This window comes from Gymnoscopelus braueri (genome assembly GCF_963280865.1).
Source record: "Gymnoscopelus braueri genome assembly, chromosome: 5".
Classification (NCBI taxonomy): Eukaryota; Metazoa; Chordata; class Actinopteri; order Myctophiformes; family Myctophidae; genus Gymnoscopelus; species Gymnoscopelus braueri.
In genome coordinates this window covers 20,632,027-20,653,510 of record NC_137606.1, presented here as the reverse complement: position 1 = coordinate 20,653,510, position 21,484 = coordinate 20,632,027, and the positions used below count along the sequence as shown (strand labels likewise).

The 21,484-nt window shown below is 41.7% G+C and overlaps 1 protein-coding gene across 2 annotated transcripts in view; it reads left to right on the top strand.

The window, feature by feature from the left end:
• The window catches only part of pxylp1 (2-phosphoxylose phosphatase 1), a 34,809-nt gene extending 14,075 nt beyond the window's left edge, over positions 1-20,734 (top strand). Inside the window, exons 2-5 of one of the 2 annotated variants that reach the window (XM_080428817.1) lie at positions 8,289-8,483; positions 9,841-9,967; positions 17,144-17,283; positions 18,091-20,734. In XM_080428817.1, coding sequence (XP_080284943.1) covers positions 8,289-8,483; positions 9,841-9,967; positions 17,144-17,283; positions 18,091-19,115 — 1,487 coding nt within the window. In that variant the 3' untranslated portion in view covers positions 19,116-20,734. The remainder of the gene's footprint in view (positions 1-8,288; positions 8,484-9,840; positions 9,968-17,143; positions 17,284-18,090) is intronic. The other variant, XM_080428818.1, reaches the window with a different exon arrangement.
• Positions 20,735-21,484: the final 750 nt, after the last annotated feature.

Here is a 21,484-nt window from a genome sequence, read left to right as displayed (position 1 = left end):
TTTTAAGTTAACAAGGAAGTGGATAGGAGTCTAGATCTTCGAAAAATCATATCTCCTTGGTCTTTGGGTAAAAAAAAAAAATAATGTATTTTTTACATTACATTTAGGAGATCAAGTTAACTTGATCTTGGCAATCAATGTGTTAATGGGTTAACATGGGTGGATGCTCTGGGCTTTTGCAAGACTAGCCGCATTGCAGCCTGAAAATGGATTATTACCATTTGTCATATCTGCCATGTGCCAAGTTTTGTTCACAAAGCCTAAAAGGCAAACAGAAAAGTATATTTTTGTTCATATGTTCAAATGTCAAAAACACAATTAAATCTTTACTCGCAATTATTTGTATGACAATTAATCGTCGATTAAAATGTCATGACCGTGACAGCCCTCCATGTTAGGTCTGTGATGTAACCAAAGACAAAGAATGTCACGTTTTGGGACATTTTGTACCTGTTAACATTACGCGAGTTGACCCAAGACAGACAACGTCACATTCTGGGATATCTCGCACCCATTAACATAGCAAACATGATAACCGCCCACAGGCCAAACATAACTCATTAAAACCAGGAAAGCATCTCTGAAAGCATTTTTGATTTTAGCGTTGGCTAGTCAAAAGTTTGTGCCGCGCTGCAAGCTTGTACATCTGCTATTTTTGAACATTTTTGAAAACTCTTGAAAGTGTTGGATAATTTTGAATGACAAAATAGTTTGAGAACTACTGGTTCAGAAAGCATTAGTAGAATCGTCCTCAGGTCTTAATGAGATGATCTGAAGCGAAGCCTACACTCAAGTAATGTGTCTGTGCAGGCACATTACTCCAATCATCCTGTATCGTGTGGATGTATGAATTGGTATTGATGTAGTATGTGTGTGTGCGCGTGTGTGATTACTGTGCATGCTCTCGCTAGTGTTAGGGCAACCCGTTACAAAAGCCCCTTTGTGTCGGCAACCATGACTGAGTTGGCCTGCATGGTGGACCGTCTGCGCAGGCGTGTGTGTGTGTGTGTGTGTGTGTGTGTGTGTGTGTGTGTGAGTGTGTTGGTTATAGCAAGGGGACAGGTTGTGGCAGTGAATGGGCTCCAGTGTGTGGCAGGATCTCGAGCAACTGAGCACTCATCAGAATGTTCTCCCTCGTCTCCGCTCGCCTTCTCCTCTTCCTTGTCACCGGTGAGTCCATACCCACACCACATATACGGTGAAACCAAACCTGGAAGGTTAGGCTGCCACTTTGTGTACAAAAACCTCAGGAACGCCTACAGGCTTGTGTGGTTTATCTTCGCTGAATGCAGTGATGCTTTAGTTTGCCGTTTATCAGTGGTTGACTGTTATGTAAAGCTTATGTCTTTGTGGCTTCTAAACGCTATTGTTAAAATCGAATAAATCGATTTTCTTAGCTATTACTTTTTAAATTAAACAAATATTCACTATCAGGCATGTTTTTGATTAAATACTTATTATCAACGAATCAATATGAAAAATGTATCGAATTGACCTATTAGTCCAATTAATTGATGCAGCCCTATTGGACTTAACGGTCCATTTATGCGATTTAAATGTGCAAGCCCTTGAGCATAGGATGGAATACAGTCAATGATAATAACTTAACAATGATTATCATTTTTATATGTTAAGCTTACATTGCATATCACACAACATATGCACTCTTGTGCTTTCTCCAGGAAAAAAAAGAAACCAGAATAAACAAATCGTTCCAAAAAGGTTCAAATGGCCGATTTATTTAAATAATTGATGAAATGTATTAAATGTTGCTTTTTCCACTGTCAAGTTGATGTCACCCTTCAGAAACTAGTGTTATGTTGTTTCTAGGGTAGGAACATATAGAGCTTCCCTAAATGTCTGTGCGACTAGGCTTCTTTGCCCAATTAACCAACAAGAGCATTGATTTATTTTATTTAGTTTGCAAATTAAACGAATGTAATTTCATTATGTGATTTGACCAGAGTTCCTGGATTAGTATACCACTCATTTTATACTCGGGTTTTGCTCGCTAAATGGCACAGCGATGGATAGTTATGCAACATCCTCCTATAATTTGACACACCTCTGTCGTCATGGTGTCATGGTGAGGCCAAAATTGCTCTGCCCGGTTCTCCTCAGCGGCTGGAGCAATTGATCCGAATTTGCACACAGCCATTGACCACAAGTAAGACGTGCGAACGCGGGAAGCGAACGCCCAAAAAAATAAATAATAATGAAAAGAAATCATCTAAAAAAAAGTAACAAATAAAAAAATATATAAAAAATAGAAACAAATTCTGCGTTAAAAGGAGCATCTTAGAAAAATACAAATTCACAAAAAAAAAACTTTGAATGTTTTTGAACAATTCAACAAAGTGTTTGAAGTGCCTGTTTCACCCACTTCCGGGGGGCGGAGCCAAAATCCGAGCCCGAAGTATTATTTTTTTCGTAGACCCCCACTTAGGGGGGGTAGAAAAAGTTTCGGATTTTGCTCGCTAAATGGCACAGCGATGGATAGTTATGCAACATCCTCCTATAATTTGACACACCTCTGTCGTCATGGTGTCATGGTGAGGCCAAAATTGCTCTGCCCGGTTCTCCTCAGCGGCTGGAGCAATTGATCCGAATTTGCACACAGCCATTGACCACAAGTAAGACGCGCGAACGCGGGAAGCGAACGCCCAAAAAAATAAATAATAATGAAAAGAAATCATCTAAAAAAAAGTAACCAATAAAAAAATATATAAAAAATAGAAACAAATTCTGCGTTAAAAGGAGCATCTTAGAAAAATACAAATTCACAAAAAAAAAACTTTTAATGTTTTTGAACAATTCAACAAAGTGTTTGAAGTGCCTGTTTCACCCACTTCCGGGGGGCGGAGCCAAAATCCGAGCCCGAAGTATTATTTTTTTCGTAGACCCCCACTTAGGGGGGGTAGAAAAAGTTTCGGAGCGATTCGGGCACTTTTCATTTAACATGGGGTTTCAATGGGGAGTTTTTAGGAGCCTTCTCCGGGGCGTGGCTTCCGGGGGAAGGGGCGGGCTTAAACGCAACCTTGACAGGTGTGTTCAGTTTTCAAAGACCTTTCATTTGATGTATGGTACGTCTATATTGGACATTTACTTGGCTGCACACAGGGCTGAGGATTTGAGCCACACATACTGCACACAGAGACACAGACAGAGAGATATGCACACAGAGACACAGAGAGAGCCACAACCCGAGCACGGTTTCATAGTAAGCTCCACTTGCGCGGAGGCGCGCCTTCGGCGCGCCTCCTTCCGCTGCGTTCGCAATTACCATGTGCACCTAATAGCGAAGCCCGTTTTTCAATTTCACCAAATCTCAGCTGTTTATTTGCGTTTTATGTAAAAGAATGTCGCCATGGTTACGGTGGCTGCTCAAACTGCGCATGCGTCAAATCTACAACCCCACTGCGTTACACTGTTGCACACACAGAACGTGCTTCGACCAAGGAAGGAAATGTGTCAATATGCTCATGAAGAACACACAGACAGACAGACAGACAGACAGACAGACAGAACACACAGTCTCAATTGATTAACCTACTTACAGTGTAAACCAACAATCATTGTTTCCTGCTGCTTTCCCTTTAACCTCTGTCATATAAGTATACATATTGTAATATCGCTGTTAACGATTTTGACTTTGGGTAGAACCTTGGTTTGTATAGCCACCTATTGCCAGTAGGTAAAATAGTCAAGAAGAAAAGTACCAGGAGGCAGGACTCATTTTCAACTACTTGTTTTGGTTACTTGATCACAGTACAGAAGTACAGAAGCAACAGACCAAAATGATCAACAATAGTTGGACTTACAGTAAGCCCAGGTAGCTGTACAAAGGAAGGTTCTATACCAAAGTTCAACATTGCTTTAACCACCCTCTATATTTAGTAAACTAATTAAAACGTTGACTGGGTCGGCTCTGTACTTTTCCCTCCTAGTCTACACCAAATGTCTTAGCTGAAAATAGCCTAATCTACAAGCTCACACCGCCTCACGAGAGTCACGACACATTATGAGCTTGTGGATCGGCTATTTTCTGCGAATGTTCCCCCCAGAACAGAGATGCTAGGGTTCAAGTTCAAGTTTTCAAGTCATATCGCCCAGCACAACATGCACATCACAGCATAATTTTTTCAAAGCATTGTCGTGTAATGTCTAATTTGAGTATTATTAAGGTGATGATCATTATAGAGAGTACATGAGAAGAATGAGCAACACTTGTGTGAAACAGTCTGCACCATGCCAGCCCCTGGACATGTCAGAAACCACTGCCTTCCAAACAACACTGTGGACTTTATGAGCTCAGCTGGACTCTGGGGGGATGGAAACTTGTGTGTGTTTGAATGAGGTTCAGTGTGTCAGTTTGTGTGTAAGTGTCACTGGCACTCTGTCTAATGTGTGCATGCCATGTGTGTGAGCTTTTGTACTTGGCAGAAAATAGTTCAAAATGACGACAAGTCGCAAGACCTCAGTAGTTTAGAGTTGGGGCTTAGTTTAAGGGTAAGTTTAATTTATACTCAAGTGTCGTCTGCAACAACACACTACGTCACAATGCTGTGTGTGTGTGTGTGTGTGTGTGTGTGTGTGTGTGTGTGTGTGTGTGTGTGTGTGTGTGTGTGTGTGTGTGTGTGTGTGTGTGTGTGTGTGTGTGTGTGTGTGTGTGTGTGTGTGTGTGTGTGTAACCTGAGTGTAACAGTCTATGCATGCTAGAGACAGCATTGCATTGAACTGTATGTGTGCATTTGTTCAGAAAGGTTTGTAAATGTCTGAAAGGTTGTCATAGAAATGATAGACCTTTCTTCACTGTGTTTTCTCCCTTTCTCATTGCAAATGGATGTGATATTTACCCAGTCCACAGCCTGCTCTCTCTGTGTGTGTGTGTGTGTGTGTGTGTGGTTTCCGAGGGGACTCCTTCGGTAGATATACATACAGCTCATCCCTGGGAAACAGCACGGTAGATTACTTTATCACGGACATAAACCTGGCATCGCTCAGAGCTTTCACAGTCAGCCCGCAAACACCCCTGTCAGACCACAACAGAACCACAGCCTATCTAAACAGATCAACACACAGACACAAAGAACAAACGCCAAACAAACTACATACTATAAGAAAACGTTACAAATGGAATGAACACAGTGCAGAAGCTTTCCAAAATGCTATTAGGCAAAAACAAGTCCAATCACAACTGGATCAGTTCCTAGAAAAAACCTTTGAAAAAAACAGTGAAAGTGTAAACAAGGCAGTAGAAGGCCTCAATCATATATTTGAACTAACAGCCTCACTAGCAAACCTAAAAGTATCAAACAGGAAAGCCAGAATTTTTTTTGAGAATGACAAATGGTACGATAACGACTGCAATAATCTCAGGAAAAAATTAAGGAAACTATCAAACCAAAAACACAGAGACCCAGACAACCACAACACACTGAAACGATACAAGAAAACAGTAAGAGAAAAAAGAGATCAACATGTTAGAAACCAACTGCAAGATATCGAGGATTCCATACAGACATACAGCTTCTGGGAAAACTGGAACAGACTTAATAAGCTAAAACAGGACGAACTACCCATCCAAAATGGAGATATATGGGTGAACCATTTTTCTAGCCTCTTTGGCCCAATCGAGAAGAACAAAGAGCAAAAACAAATAAAAAAACAAAACCTAGAGTCAGCCATAAAAGACTACCAGAATCCACTAGATTCCCAAATCAACCTAAAAGAACTACAAGACAAAATAAAAACACTTAAAACCAAGAAGGCCTGCGGGGCAGACGGTATTCTAAATGAAATGATAAAATTCACCGACCTCAAATTCCAAATAGCCATACTAAAACTCCTAAATATCGTGCTCAGCTCTGGGATCTTCCCCAGCACATGGAATCAAGGGCTGATAACGCCACTCCACAAAAGTGGAGACAAATATGACCCAAATAACTACCGCGGGATCTGTGTAAACAGCAACCTCGGAAAGATCCTCTGCATGATCCTCAACCACAGAATTCTAAACTTCCTCACAGAAAGCAATGTCCTGAGCAAATCACAAATGGGCTTTCTACCAAAATATCGCACAACAGACCACATTTACACTCTAAACACCCTAATTGACAACCAATTAAACAAAAGCAAATTATTCTCCTGCTTTGTCGACTTCAAAAAAGCATTCGATTCAATTTGGCATGAGGGTCTGATGTACAAACTGTTGGAGAGTGGCATTGGGGGGAAAACCTATGACATCATAAAATCAATGTACACAGCACACAGACTTTTTCCCCCAAAGCCGAGGAGTTAAGACAGGGACGCAGCCTGAGTCCAACACTCTTCAACATATATATCAACGAATTAGCAAAAACGTTAGAACAGTCCACAGCTCCAGGCATCCCCTTGGCAAACACAGAAATCAAATGCTTACTTTTTGCAGATGACCTGCTGCTGCTGTCTCCAACCAAGGAAGGACTACAGCAGCAACTTGATCTCCTACACAAATTCTCCCAGACATGGGCCCTGACAGTGAACCTAACTAAGACTAAAATCATGATATTTCAAAAAAGATCCAGCCGCCAAAACCATCAATTTTTCCTAAATACAATCCCACTAGAACAAACAAAAAACTATACCTACCTTGGCCTAAACATCAGCAGCACAGGGAACTACAACCAAGCTGTAAAGGACCTGAGAGACAAGGCAAGAAGGGCATTCTATGCTATCAAAAGAAACATCAAAATAGACATCCCAATTAAAACCTGGCTTAAAATACTGGACTCTGTGATAGAACCAATTTCCCTCTATGGTTGTGAGATCTGGGGACCACTAGCAAACCATGACCTTGAAAAATGGGATAAACACCAAACCGAGACCCTACACACAGAATTCTGCAAATCCATTCTCCGTACCCAGTGAAAAACACCAAATAATGCATGCAGGGCAGAATTAGGACGATACCCACTAATTATCAAAATAAAAAAGAGAGCACTTAAGTTCTACAACCACCTAAAAGAAAGCGACCTAGATGCACTCCATAACAAGGCACTCACACACAGCGAAACCCTAGAGAGATGCCCCCTCAGCCAGCTGGCCCTGGAACTCCGGACACAAACAGAGCCACGAGATAGAAAACCCATTGGACTAAACCAAATTATAAAACAGCAAAAGGAAAACTACCTGACACACTGGAAAGAAGCAACACAAAAGCAGAGTAAACTAGAATGCTATCTGGCCCTAAACAGAGAATACGCAGTGGCAGAATACCTGAGCACCGTGACTGACCCAAAACAAAGAAAAATCTTAACTAGGTACAGACTCAGTGAGCACAGTCTTGCGATCGAGAAAGGTCGTCACAGGCAGACCTGTATCTCGAGAGAAGACAGACTATGCACCCACTGCACACAAAATGAAGTGGAAACCGAGCTACACTTCCTAACCGTCTGTCCATTGTACCAAGACATCAGAGACACATACTTCCCACAGATTACAACCACACACGGAGATTTTGAAAACATGACCAATGACAAAAAACTCCCATACCTGCTGGGCGAAGTACAACAATGTGCAAACACAGCAGCAAGATTCGTGAGTTGCTGTGATAGGAAAAGGATATCAAACGGAACACAACCACCCTAAAGACTAATCATTGTGTATATTCCGGCACTATACCTGCACCCAGTGATCTTGGTACATAGAAATTGACATATCGAAGATTCTGACGTTCAAATGTACATATTTTTTGTTTTGATTGTATTGCTGTATTGTTGTATTATGCTTTCTGCTTTGGCAATGTAAACGTATGTTTTCTCATGCCAATAAAGCCCTTTGAATTGAATTGAATTGAATTGAAATTGTGTGTGTGTGTGTGTGTGTCTGTGTGTCTGTGTGTCTGTGTGTCTGTGTGTGTGTGTGTGTGTGTGTGTGTGTGTGTGTGTGCTGTGTGTCAGTGTCATTGGAGTAAAATTTTTCCCAGAGTCCTGTGAATGGACCTAATAGTTCCGACACCTCTTCCTCTCATTAGACCATTTCTCTGCATGGTTACATGTCTCTGGTGTCCAAGGCAACCGTGCTAATGGTGATGAGGACAACAGAGTTGTTGGTATGGAGATTAACTGGCAGTGAGTGTTGAGTTCATGTAAGGGTATGACTCACTCAGTTTCATTGTACAGTGTCATTCCCTCTCTCTTCTTATTCCCGACTAAATGCTGTCATTTTCATGAACAAACCCGTGTAAGTTATTATGAATTGATCATGACATTTTGATGATTAAGTCTCTCCATCTCTTCTCCCTCCAGTGAACCTGATCCCCACCACTCCCATGGGGGAGGAGCGAGCGCTTCAGGCCCAGACCGGGCTTGGTGGTGCGGGCCAGGGGAAGAGCAGGAAGAGGGTGATCCCCGTCCCCCACACCGAGCCCCCGGAGCCTGACCCTGTGTCTGAGGCCTACGGCTACTGTAACACCCCCAACCGCACCGAGCAGGCCTGGGAGGGTGAGTTTACTGCATGGACACGCACGCACGGATGCACGCACGCACACACACGTTTGTATTACTATACTTTTGAGAGTATCAACATTTTAGGACGAAAATTATATGAATGCCTTTTGTAAAAAATAAGATAAAAACCTAATCCTAATGGCCGGTGCAGGCTACGCAAATTCAGCCCCATTTCAGCCTGATTTTGCCACCGGCATCAAATTATGAATGTCGGGAACGTCTGTCTACGACGCCCTACGACACCACGTAACATGTTTATAATGTTTTTTTTGTAATACATTCTAATTACTGCTTTCCTCTTCTCCCCTTATTGATTCTTGTGTAACATGTTCATGTCAGTTACAGTATGCTAGCCTTGGATAATTAATTAGGCAGGAATGCTCCGATTTCTAGTGCAGTGATGAATCTCTCGGTAGCCAGCAGTTCAACCTGTCCCACATGCTGGAGATCGGCAGTGGCTTAGGAAGGTCAAAGGTTTTGTGTCAGCCTCCATAACAGTGATGAGAGGCCGGAGCGTGTCCAACAGATGTGTGAGAGAGGAAGGAAGAGTTATAAACATGTGCAGGGATCGCTGGGGTCATGGTGGGCAACAGGTCAAGGGTCTAAAGGTCAGCTACATCATTAGGCCTCTTGACTGTGCACTTGATTGACTGGAGCACAACCACAAGTGTTATTCTGTGGACCAAAGCCAGTGCAGCATTCTATTTGATAAGAGAATTACATCAATTTCAAACTACATCACATTCAGTAACCATGTAAATAACGTATCCACTAATGGTACTGTAACCTCTGACCATGCCTAAACCTGTGTGTGTGTGTGTGTGTGTGTGCGTGTGCGCGTGCGACTCTGGGGGGGGGATGTGTTTAATGCATGGAAAAAGATTTTCATTTGATTACATCATCAACGCTGCTGCAGTGTATTTCCTCTACTGCACCAGACCAGTGTTTTGTTTTCCGTTGACAGACTTAACCACTTAAGCCAAATATACTTGTTGTACAACAAATAGCGATAATAGCCAATCTACAAGTTTAGAAGTGATCCGATGTGCTAATTTTGCTACGATTTTGAAAATGTTTTGAAAACAATTAAAAATGTGCCCAAAAAAGAATGACAGGTTAAATGTAGCTAAGACACGTGGTTTCTCTGTTTGTTTTCTCTGCTTTTCACCACTGACATACGGAAAGTTGCAGAGCCAACATTCCTGCAAACCTTTTCCTGTTTCATAATATGCTAATACAGTATGTTATAGCATAATATAGCATGCTGGCATGACATATGCATACAGCGTATATGCAATCATTAACAATACAGATCTGTGATCAGCTAAAGGAGTCACCTTTCCTCTACTAGGTCACAGTCCAGCAGACTACAGGCTGCTCTCAGTGCAGGTGATGATTCGTCATGGAGACCGCTACCCCCTCTACTACATTCCCAAGACCAAACGGCCCGCCATCGACTGCACACTGTCCCCGAGAAGGTACACACACACACACACACACACACACACACACACACACACACACACACACACACACACACACACACACACACACACACACACACACACACTCTGATACACCATGATCAATGCACACATCCATTTAAAAAAAAGAATACACTCTGTATAATTGATGAAACCATTGATCTCTGAGAAGAAATTGAGTAAGGCACGAAGTCCTCTATAAGAGAAGACTGACCATAGATAGGGCTGTCACGATTACACAATTTAAGTTGACGATTAATTGTCATACAAATAATTACGATTAACGATTTAATTATGGTTTTGGCATTGTACATTGGGACATACGAATATGGAATTTATTTCTGTTTGCCTTTCAGGCTTCTTAATCAAAAATTACTGATATTACTGAAATTACGAAATTACTGACATATAATAATTTTATACTTTCAAAAAATAAATACATTGCGGAAATAGTTGATTTATTTCTGCTATATTTGGAAAATGTTTGAAAATATTTGAACATGTTTCAACATGGAAAGGATTATGCTAAATAATTGCGATTAGGCGATTACCGGTATGTATTTATTGTGACAGGCCTAACTATGGAACAGCGCTTATACATTATTAATTGGCTGGTAATGTCAAAATGCTATGGACATAGTAGTTTCTATGCAATCAGTTCAAACTAAAGGGCAAATATAAACTTTAATAAAATCTTTTTTTCTAATTGACTAGAAAACGTTTTTTGGCACTTTTTGACACAAATCAGACCCAAAAACCTGGGATCGGTCGGGCTCTAGACAGTGTGTCTCTAGTCTGTGTTGTTTCCGTTCTTGATGAGCTCAGGCAGATGAAAACCAAGTAAAGCACCAATATACTAAGTGAGAGCAGAAGCAGAGGATATTAAGTGACTGCATGACAGAGATAAAACAGTAGGACACACTGACAAAACCAAGTTGGATAGTCATGATTTCATAGCACAGACAAATGTGATGAAATGTGTACTTTTAAATGTAACTAGACAGAGGAGTCTGGACAGTTTTATTACAGCACTGCATTGTCTGGCAGAGTGCTGGAGAGTATGGAGCAATGTGCAACCTTAACCCATTTATACGGGGAAGCATCTGTGTCATTTTAGATGTCTTTGGCTATTAAAAAATAGACAATGATCTGCAATTTTTTTTAAATCAGTTTTTGTGCAAATCTTTGAATATATATATATATACTTTTTTAAAGCGAATGTCTGTAACTCAAATCTTTGCTTCTGGAGGTCCCTGGCACAATATATTTTTTTACAAATGTTCGCTTTGAAAAATATTCAAAGATTTGTGCACATTTTCATGATTTTTCTGAAATAGCAGATCTACAAGCTCGTAGCGTGGCACGTGCCGCGCTACGAGCTTGCATATCTGCTATTTTTGAATAGCCCAAAGTACAAAATAATGGTTATAGCTAAAAATATTAAATGACACAGATGCGTTCCCGGTCTTAATGGGTTAATGGTGTGAGACAGATGAGTAGTTGCACTGAGAGACAAGAGATTAACTGAACGGTTAACAGTGTAAATTAAAAATAAATAAAAGCAGTAGCTTTTTTGTAAAGAAGAAATAACTGTTGTTTAAATTACTTAGTGATCTTTGATCCAATATAGAACCTCAGTGTTTTCTCCTAGACCATTATTCACTGAGAATTTCAATCAAGGCCTGTTCTGTAAATAAAGTTCAGTGCTTATGCAAATGCTGCAAAGGAAACATACAATTCCGGCTTGCTGGTTATCTTTTGTTATTATTTTTTGGGGGATGGTATTGAACAAAAAAAAAGCATTTCCAATGATGCTCAGCCCAACAGTGAGATGAAGTAATTACTTTTTAGTTTTTCTTTCACGGTTCTCCTTCTCTTTCTCGCACTCTCTCTCGCTCTCTTTCTAGACTCACCTGCTGAGGCAGGTGGGTCTAGTTTGCTACAACTGTTGATCTGCAATTTATCACACACACACACACACACACACACACACACACACACACACACACACACACACACACACACACACACACACACACACACAGCTGAGGTGTGGTTATCTTGCTTGATCTGAACAGCACCAACACCATGTCTTTGCATCTGACATAGTGTGCAGGTGGTGTCTGTGTTTTCATGTTGTGCTTGCTGCTGTCTGGTCAAAGAGACCAGATGACAGGTTATGATAATACATGATGATATATAGATAGACTCTGGAAAGTGTGTGTGCGCGTGCATGCATCCCTCACTTGGTGTGTTGTGTTTAATAATCTCTCAGGCTGTTTGAAAATAGCAGATCTACATGCTCACTAGTCTCCCTATAATTGTGCTTAATCTAGTTAAAGGACGACAATAGAAATGAGCTTTTTTGTGTTTTATCGTTTTGACAGATTCGTACAAATATATTATGTGCATTATATGCATTTTGTTAACACATTGATTGCCAAGAACGAGTTAACTCGTTTTTACTCGTTTTTAAAATCCATCACTTGATTGCCAAGATCGAGATGATTTTTTTTTTTTTTTTTTTTTTTGACCCAAAGACCAAGGAGATATGATTAGTCGAAGATCTAGACTCCTATCCACTTCCTTGTTAACTTAAAACTTAAAAATGTTGTATCTCAGCTCCTGAGTACTTTTATTTTTTTCAATGAAAAATCTCTGGCAATAAACTGCAAAAAATCTGAAATAACTCTGGCAATCAATGTGTTAATACAGTTGTCAATCAAGCAATCTCCCCATTAAAAATGAATAGATACGTTTCCAGTGATGTACGTGCACACCCTCAACATCTTGCCGTATGATTTTGACCATATGGTTGATAAATTCCTCTCTTTTGGGATATGTTTGTGCCAAGTTTCTTAAAAGCATTGGTTACTTAGCCCACATTAGCTGAAGAAACAAACACGATCACACAGGTGATCTGTCATATAGATGTAAACCAAAAGTGTATTAACCACTTTCAACTTAAATGTGTAGATCTTCTATTTTTTCTTCTTTAAAAAAACAAAAGGGGCTTAAGTCGTTAATTAGCTGCAGGAAACAAGTGGAGATTTGCTGTTTGTCATGCTTGAACTGTCATTCTATACAATGTTTTGGTTTGCCATCCATAGACACGGTAGACAAGGCAGCCAAGGCATTTAAAGCTGCAATCCACTACTTTTTTTTATGAATAAAACATTATGTTTGACCTATCTGTATGGTAGAGTAAGTGAATACTATATAACTAACACAACTGTGGTGGTTGTAGTTGGTCTACCTGCTCTTCTATTGAGAAATTGATATCCTGTGGGTAGGACCACTACTGGTTGACAAGAGGTATTGCATGAAGCCAAAAGTGACATTTATCCTCTGTCTAAATGGGATGGCAATCCCGGATAGGAAGTTTCTGATTGCAGCTTTAAAGAGAAAAGAAGATATGGGACTTAAACCCATACCACCAGGGTAACTGGTTGTGCAAAACGATTACAATGTGTGTGGACAGCAAATCATGTCGGTGTTTGATTATTTTTAATGGCTTGTACAGTCATCTGACTGCTGTGCAGATCCTCTTATACGTATTTAACAAGCCTGTGCCACTCTGTGCCTCTCTCTCTCCCTCTCCTACCGTATTTGGTGCCATGTGGCTCTAAGCAGCCAACATTCCACTCTGAGGCAGAGTTGAAAGGAGAGGAGGATGAAAGCGCTGAGGGAGGGAGGGAGGGAGGTTGGGAGGGAGGGAGGGATGGATGGATGGACAGACAGACAGACAGACAGACACAATGCTCAGAAAGATGGAGCTATAGAGGCACGATGTCTCAGCAGACTGGGATTACTGGACTGCCATAGTGGGCGACTGGGCATGCATCCTTTGAGCTGCAGTGGTTCAGTGTGTTGCAGGGAGCTTTAAAGCTCATTGCCTACTTCCAAACATCCTGGGCATAATCTGAGTCTGTTTTTATTTAGGCTAGGGTGTAATTATAGGCATCTGAGCCAGCATATGTCTTGGGCAGGATCCGTGGAGAGAGTGCAGCTCTCTCTCTCGTGTGTGTGTGTGTGTGTGTGTGTGTGTGGGTGTGTGTGTCTGGCACCGGCTCGCCGACCCACTGTCTCCATCTGTGGTTTAACTGAGCTGTCTTTAGCTGGGGAACATTTCCACTCCTTTTTCTTCTTCTCCTTCCCAAGCATACATGGTTTGTCAGGATTGTGTCAAACTGTGCTCATAATCTTCTTATAGAATCCATCTTGTTTAGTTTCATTGCACCTCACTGCCTTTGATCCCTGTGTCCTTTCTCCTCTCTTGATACCCCCCCAACCTCCTATTCTCTCACTCTCGCTGTCCACTAATCTCTCTCTGTACTATCCGGAGATAATAATCCCTGCTTAATGTAATTGGACTCTAATCTCGTGTTGGTGACAATCAGCCTAATACAGTAGACACTCTGGCTGGCTCTTTGTCTGCAGTGCGGAGGTCCATTGACATGCGACCGTTTGACTCTCTCACAGCAGACAATTAGTGGACTGTTCCTATCCAGCACTGTTCAGTTGACAATGGCCAAACAGTGGCTTGTAAGCAGGACATTGTGTGTGTGTGTGTGTGTGTGTGTGTGTGTGTGTGTGTGTGTGTGTGTGTGTGTGTGTGTGTGTGTGTGTGTGTGTGTGTGTGTGTGTGTGTGTGTGTGTGTGTGTGTGTGTGTGTGTGTGTGTGTGTGTGTGTGTGTGTGTGTTGCACATCGCCTCATTCCCTTGACTCTTGGTGTGGCAAAAGGCTGCTAAGATTAATTGTGTGAGTTTCAGCTGATAACTTGTGTGACCTGTGTGGTAGGGAATGGATGCATAATTAATCAAAAGTAATCTGAAATCTTGATTTTAGGTTTCACAATTAAGTAATCGTGAAACATGGCAATGAATGCAAATAACTTATTTGGTCAGCTGCTGCACCTTTGTCTCCTCACAAGGATTAATAACCAGAACATTGTATAACCCCATCTCCCCATTCATCAGGCTCACAGAGGCACAATAAGATCACACAGGCCATTGTTTTGCCACAGATAAGGCCTAATAAGAAGATAGTATTTCATTATAAATCCTGTTTTTGCACCAATAATCCTCATCATCAGTAATCGTTCTTAACATATTCCCTGCCATTGACGGAGATCTCAGTCATTGAATTTTTCTTTAAATAATTATATATATATATATATATATATATATATATATATATATATATATATATATATATATATATATATATATATATATATATATATATATATATAATATATTATTATTATTATTATTATTATTATTTTCTCCCACAGAACCAGGAGATAACGTGATCCAAAGATTTACTGCTCCATTCACTTCCTGGTTGAAGTCTTTGGGAAATATTCTGTATCTCGCCTCCTGTGTTTTACTATGTATTTTTGGCGAGACATGTTATTTTCAATAACAAGCGAACGGGAGGTCGCGATGAAATTTTTTCTTTCTTTCACAGAAGCACAGTGAAACCCTCCGTGATTAACAACATACTGGAGATAAATATGCTGTGGTTCTTGAAAGATTAGTCAGAATGCTTAAAAATGCTGGCAGAAGCTACAGCCTGTTTTAGAAAACCCCTGGCAGTGAATGTGTTAATAATCATGTTTCCAATATTCAGCTAAATAACCAGGATTATAATTGTACTCATAATCATGATTTATAATCAAACTGTCAGGCGCATTCATTGCCTCCTTGCACTCGAACCCGTTTTTGTGTGTGTGTGTGTGTGTGTGTGTGTGTGTGTGTGTGTGTGTGTGTGTGTGTGTGTGTGTGTGTGTGTGTGTGTGTGTGTGTGTGTGTGTGTGTGTGTGTGTGTGTGTGTGTGTGTGTGTGTGTGTGTGTGTGTGTGTGTGTGTGTGTGTGTGTGTGTGTGTGTGTGTGTGTGTGAAGAAAAGAGACAGAGTGAAAACTGCACAATATCTAATCTTCCATATCTCAGGCTCATGCGCTCCACTGACCAGGAGCTGTGGAGTGTGGTATTGCAGGGCCACCTGGTGGGAGACGTGGGAATGACATTATGTAACTGTTTACTGAAAAACCAGACTAACTTCAGTGGTAAGCAGAGAGTATGTTCAGACCTCCTGGTGTGTCATCAAGCTGCTTGCTAAAGGCAACACTGTGTGCTCAACTATACAGTATATATTAGGATCATATTACTGTAGAATAGATTGAACTTAATTGAAAACAGACAGGATACGTTGAAACGCCAAGGAAATATCAGAAGACACAAGAGCAGCTTAATAGAACTACTACAACTTAACATCCCACTTAATGTTTACCATAATTCCCAATATATAAGTAGTAATTTATTTTTTTAAGATTTCAGTGAAGCTGAAGCTGTGTTCTTAAATTCATTTTGAGACCATCATAGCATACTCTTCTTCATGGCTTCTTTGTTTGGGAATTCAGTGTTCAGCCTATTCCAGTTTGTAAATTCAGAGCAGAACGCACCGCTTGCGCTGTAGTTGAAGAGCCTGCCTTGGGGCCTGGCATGACTAGTGCAAAATGTGATGGCTGTGGCTTGTGGCGAACAAATGCTCCCAAAATGTCACTGCATCATTGTTGTTAGCCGGCTACAGTAACAACTGCATTCTGGTCATACTGTGTTACAGAACCTTCATGTTGGAGACCTTACACACTATCTTACAAAAACATATTAATGTTATAATGCCCTGTGCAATTTCTTTTATTACAAAGCTCACATGTTCCAATGTTCAACGCCAAACACACAATTAAATTGTTAATCGCAGTTATTTGAGTGACATTTAATCGTCAACTTAGATTTGTAATCGTGACAACCCTATAAAAGACTGTGCTGTGCCGTGCTTTGATGAGAGCGCTGTGATTCCACTAGCAGAGCACCAGAGTGGATTTACAAATGCACCCAAAGTAATGGTGAAAAAGAGAGAGAAACATATTGAAAACATTGTAGTTGCTTCATGCATTCAATGCAAATGGTATGTGAATTATTACCTAAAATGTACTGGGGCTGTTTGCTATTGGAAATGCTGAGTCATATGTCAACCACATATATTGGACATTTGTGACTAGTACAGTATATTTCTTCTTACATCTGTCTTTCCCTCTGTCTCTCTCTCTTTCTCGCTCTGTATGCCATTCTTTCTACTACTCCCTATTCCTAACCTCTCACAGGAAGCCTTCCCACCCCCAGCTGAGCTCTTTCATTGAACACATGGCACTGGGAGGACATGGTAACTGGGAGTCCACACTGGCCTCTGTTCCCCGGCTACCCAACCACAGCACCTGTGAGATGGGAGAGCTCACGCAGACAGGTAGCATGTCCAAGACTACATAGCTCTCCTCTCCTCTCTGTTGAAATGTATGGTGTATCTTATAGTATTGGTAGATAGACCTTTATTAATCTCAGTTGTCATAGCAGCACCACAGCAAGGATGAAACAAAGATACAGGTATGGGTAGAGAACATGTACAGAATAAGTTGTAACACTAGCAACAACAAAAAAACGACAGTGTAAAGATGATTTAACATTTGACCTGGCCTTCCGTGCCTGAGCTGTTGAGGTGAGCATAGTGTATAGGCCACCAGCGAAGGGAACGTGTGCATTCTTTCACCGATAAAAAGTCCTATAAATAGACATAAAGACCAAGGGACTGACCTGCCATCCTGAAATAATTTGCAATCTGTCACAGTAAAAGAGCATATAGTAGCTATGTATCGGGTATCAACAGTAAGTAATTATATGTAATACTTACGTATAACGTACTGGGTATTAACAGTAAAAAATATTGTTATGTACATATAGGCATGGCAGGTTGGGGTGTCTGGTTTCTCATAGTCTGCTTCCGATCATCTACATCCTTTGGCAGTAATAGGAAGGACTAATTACCTTTAATCACATAAACCATACAGTATATATACGTCATTGACTGGGGTCCTCTAGGGGTTTATACTTGGTCCGCTCTACACCAAATCATCTATTCTTGTAGACTGTTCAGTGTTCACCTATTATGACATGCCCACTAGGGACGCTAGAGTTCATGTGGTCAACTCTGGACTCTTCAACTCTAGATTGCTTGTCCACCATTGTGACTGTATCTTCATATCATCTGCCCATGCAGGCGTGGTGCAGCACCTGCGCAACGGCCAGCTCCTCCGCCAAGCCTACAAACGCCACAAGATCCTCCCCTCCGATTGGTCGCCCCGCCAGGTGTGGGTGGAGACCACAGGTAAGAGCCGTACGCTGCAGAGCGGACTGGCCCTCCTCTACGGCTTCCTCCCGGACTTTGATTGGACGAAGCTGACCATCCGCCACCAGTGGAGCACGCTGTTCTGCGGCTCCGCCTGTGACTGCCCCGCCAGGAACCGCTACCTGGAGGAGGAGCAGAGGAGGCAGTATCGGCTGCGGGTGGCCAACACCGAGCTGGAGAGGACCTACGCTGACATGGCGCGCACGCTGGGCCTGCTCACCCGGCAGCTCAGGGCCGCCAACCCCATAGACTCCCTGCTGTGCCACCTGTGTCACGGCCTGTCCTTCCCCTGCGCGTCTCCGGGGGAAAGCGGCGGCGGCGGGTGTCTGACGGTGGCCCAGTTCGCCGTGATCCGCCGGCAGCAGCTGGAGGACGAGGTGGACCGGAGGAGAGCGGGGCTGTATCACAAATACGCCGTCCTGGCCACGTACCCCTACCTCAACCGCACAGCGGCCAAGATGGAGCGCGTGGCCAGGGCCAACGAGGCCGGCCGCCGCCCACGGGCAGGAGGCGAGGAGGTGTTCACGCTCTCTTCGGCCCACGATGTGACCGTGGCCCCGCTGCTGAGCGCCTTAGGCCTGGAGGAAGCCAGGTTCCCGCGCTTCGCTGCCCGGGTGGTGTTCGAGCTGTGGAAGAGCCCGCCTGCCGCTGCAGAAAAGCAGAGGAAGGCAGCAGGGAAAGGAGCAAAGGCCAAGCAGGCGGGCGGAGAGCTGTTCATCAGGGTGCTGTATAACGGAGAGGACGTGACGTTTCACACCACCTTCTGTCGCTCCCACGACCGCGCCGCCCAGCCACTCTGCCCCCTGGTCAACTTCCTGTCCTTCGTCAGGCGGGACATGTTCGCCGTCCTCAATGCCACGTCCTACCAGGAAGCCTGCTACAGACGTCCTGGATGACGGGACGGATTGGAAAGATGGGAGAGAGAGAGAGGGGAGGAAAGAGAGAGAGGGGGGGGGCTGGAGAGAAGAATGGAATGGAAGAGTGCTACCTTGAGATGTGGCAGATGTTCACGTTTTTCTTGTTTTAGTTGTCTTTTAACTCTTTATCATTTTGGAACGATAATGTGCACTTTTGTGCTGCTCATAGCGTCTTAAAACATTGATGGCTGTAACAGTAATCCTTAACATTCCTGTTTTTTGTTTTTACTTGACACACAGACAGACAGACAGACAGACTAAAGCCTTTTGATGTTGACAATCACACATTACACTTACAGTTGTAAACATTCATACTTTTTTTTTACAAACTTTTTAAAAATGTATTCCAGCATGTTTGTAAGAGATTAGCAGTTTTAGGGAAATTGTACGGCACATGGCCACTTTATTCCTGACATTCCGATACAACGGGTAATGTTGAGATTCTAGTTTTCCTAAATTCCTGTGAAAATGGAATGTTTGGAACTGGAACACTATGCTGGATTAATAACTTCCTGTAAAACCTTTGCATTAATAATTATATAATTAGAATGTAGACTTTTGTATTTGATGAAGAGGGCACTTGAGGCCATTTTGGTACATACATAGTATTTCTCAATATGGTTAACTCAGTTGTGACTTTTTGTGCTTTACTTTTCCAAGGTTCACCTCTTAAGTCACTTTTGATACCACAATACTTATCTCCTTTCCCCTAAGAAATACTGTTGTGGTACATGGAAACAACAAATGATTAAACCTTAAAACACTTGCTGAGAACCTTTCCACTACCCAATCAAGGCAACTGTTTATATGAAGGCTTGTTATGGTATTTTACTATCCACTTTGATGGCAGTAAAAGTGTCAACTGAAAAACAAGGAAATCAATGAAATGTGGACCACTTTGAGTACTTGTTTATACTGTAAAGCACATTTAATATTGAGTAAAGGAGTGATGACACCACTTTTTTCTCGTGTCCTTGTTTTTATGGCCCGATATCACAAATATTCATATTATTTCAAGTACACAGACTAAACTAAATTATGTTGGAAAAACTAAATCAAAGAAAAACAATGAGAACTTGTAAAAGCTAAACTCAATAGAAAATGGAATTGAAACTAAAATGGAATTAAAAACACTGAACTAAATATTTGGTGCTTTTCCATTGCACGGTATCGGCTCAACTAGCTTTTTGGTTTTCCATTCGGCCAAAGGCTCTATAGCTGTGATATGTATTACAGTAGCACTACACTTTTTATCATTGTTCACCACTAGATGGTACACTAGCTCCATAGAAAACTGTCAAAATGACTGTGGCCCATCTGCTAGTACCATTTATTCACTTTGTCAGCAGGTTACCATTGCAGAGCACAGTCAATACATTCATATAAATAAAATAAAAACTGTTAGTCACCACTGCCAGAAAAGTAATGTGTCATCTTCAGAAGGAGCATATTATAACACTGACAAGACATCAATTGCACAGCTCATTTTCAGAAGTGCTCTGCCATGGCTGCTCAGCTTCACTGCTCTCAAAATACTCGGAATCAGGAGAGTATCGACTGAAATAATACAATAACAAGCGTGAGTTGGGTACATTACATCTGCAGTAGGTGGGCATGCTATTTATCAAACTTGTCAATGCTTAAAAATGTACACGGTTGATGAAGATCTTGCAATAAAAAGATAAGTTAATACATTGATTAAGATGGCATTAAGCTAAGAGAGGTAGACTAATTGAGTTTGTCTGGATCTGTAAGATCAGAATTTTAATGACATGAACCCTATTATCCTTATTCTGGGAATAAGGCAGATGTTTGCTGAAAATAACCGAGCTACAAGCTCACAATGCGTCACAACGCAGAACACGAGTTTGTAGATCAGCGATTTTCAGCGAAGAGATTTAGTGTAGAAGGAAAAAAAGGAAAGCACCAAGTATACAGTACACCCCCTGGGAGGCCCTGGTCAACAAAGTATATATTCTGCATCCCTTCCCACCAAATGAACACATTTTGGGCTAAAGTTCAGAAGTTGACTCTTGGATGATGGATGGGTGTTTTTGTTTCCCCTCTTTTTTCCCGTCCTATATTTAAGATGTCAGTAGGCATTGAATTCTGTTGTTCTGCTGAAGTGTACTAGCCTGGTAAACCCTCCCTCCGGAAATCTCATTTCCATTTGATTCCAGGAGAATCAAATGGAAATGAGATTTCCGGAGGGAGGGTTTACCAGGCTAGAAGTGTACAGCAGCACTTGAATCATCCTACACCTTTGCATTTTTACATACACTTTTTTTCTTTTCTTTTCTGTTTTTGTACCACTGTTCTCAATGCATTACTGAGACAGCTGTGAAAGC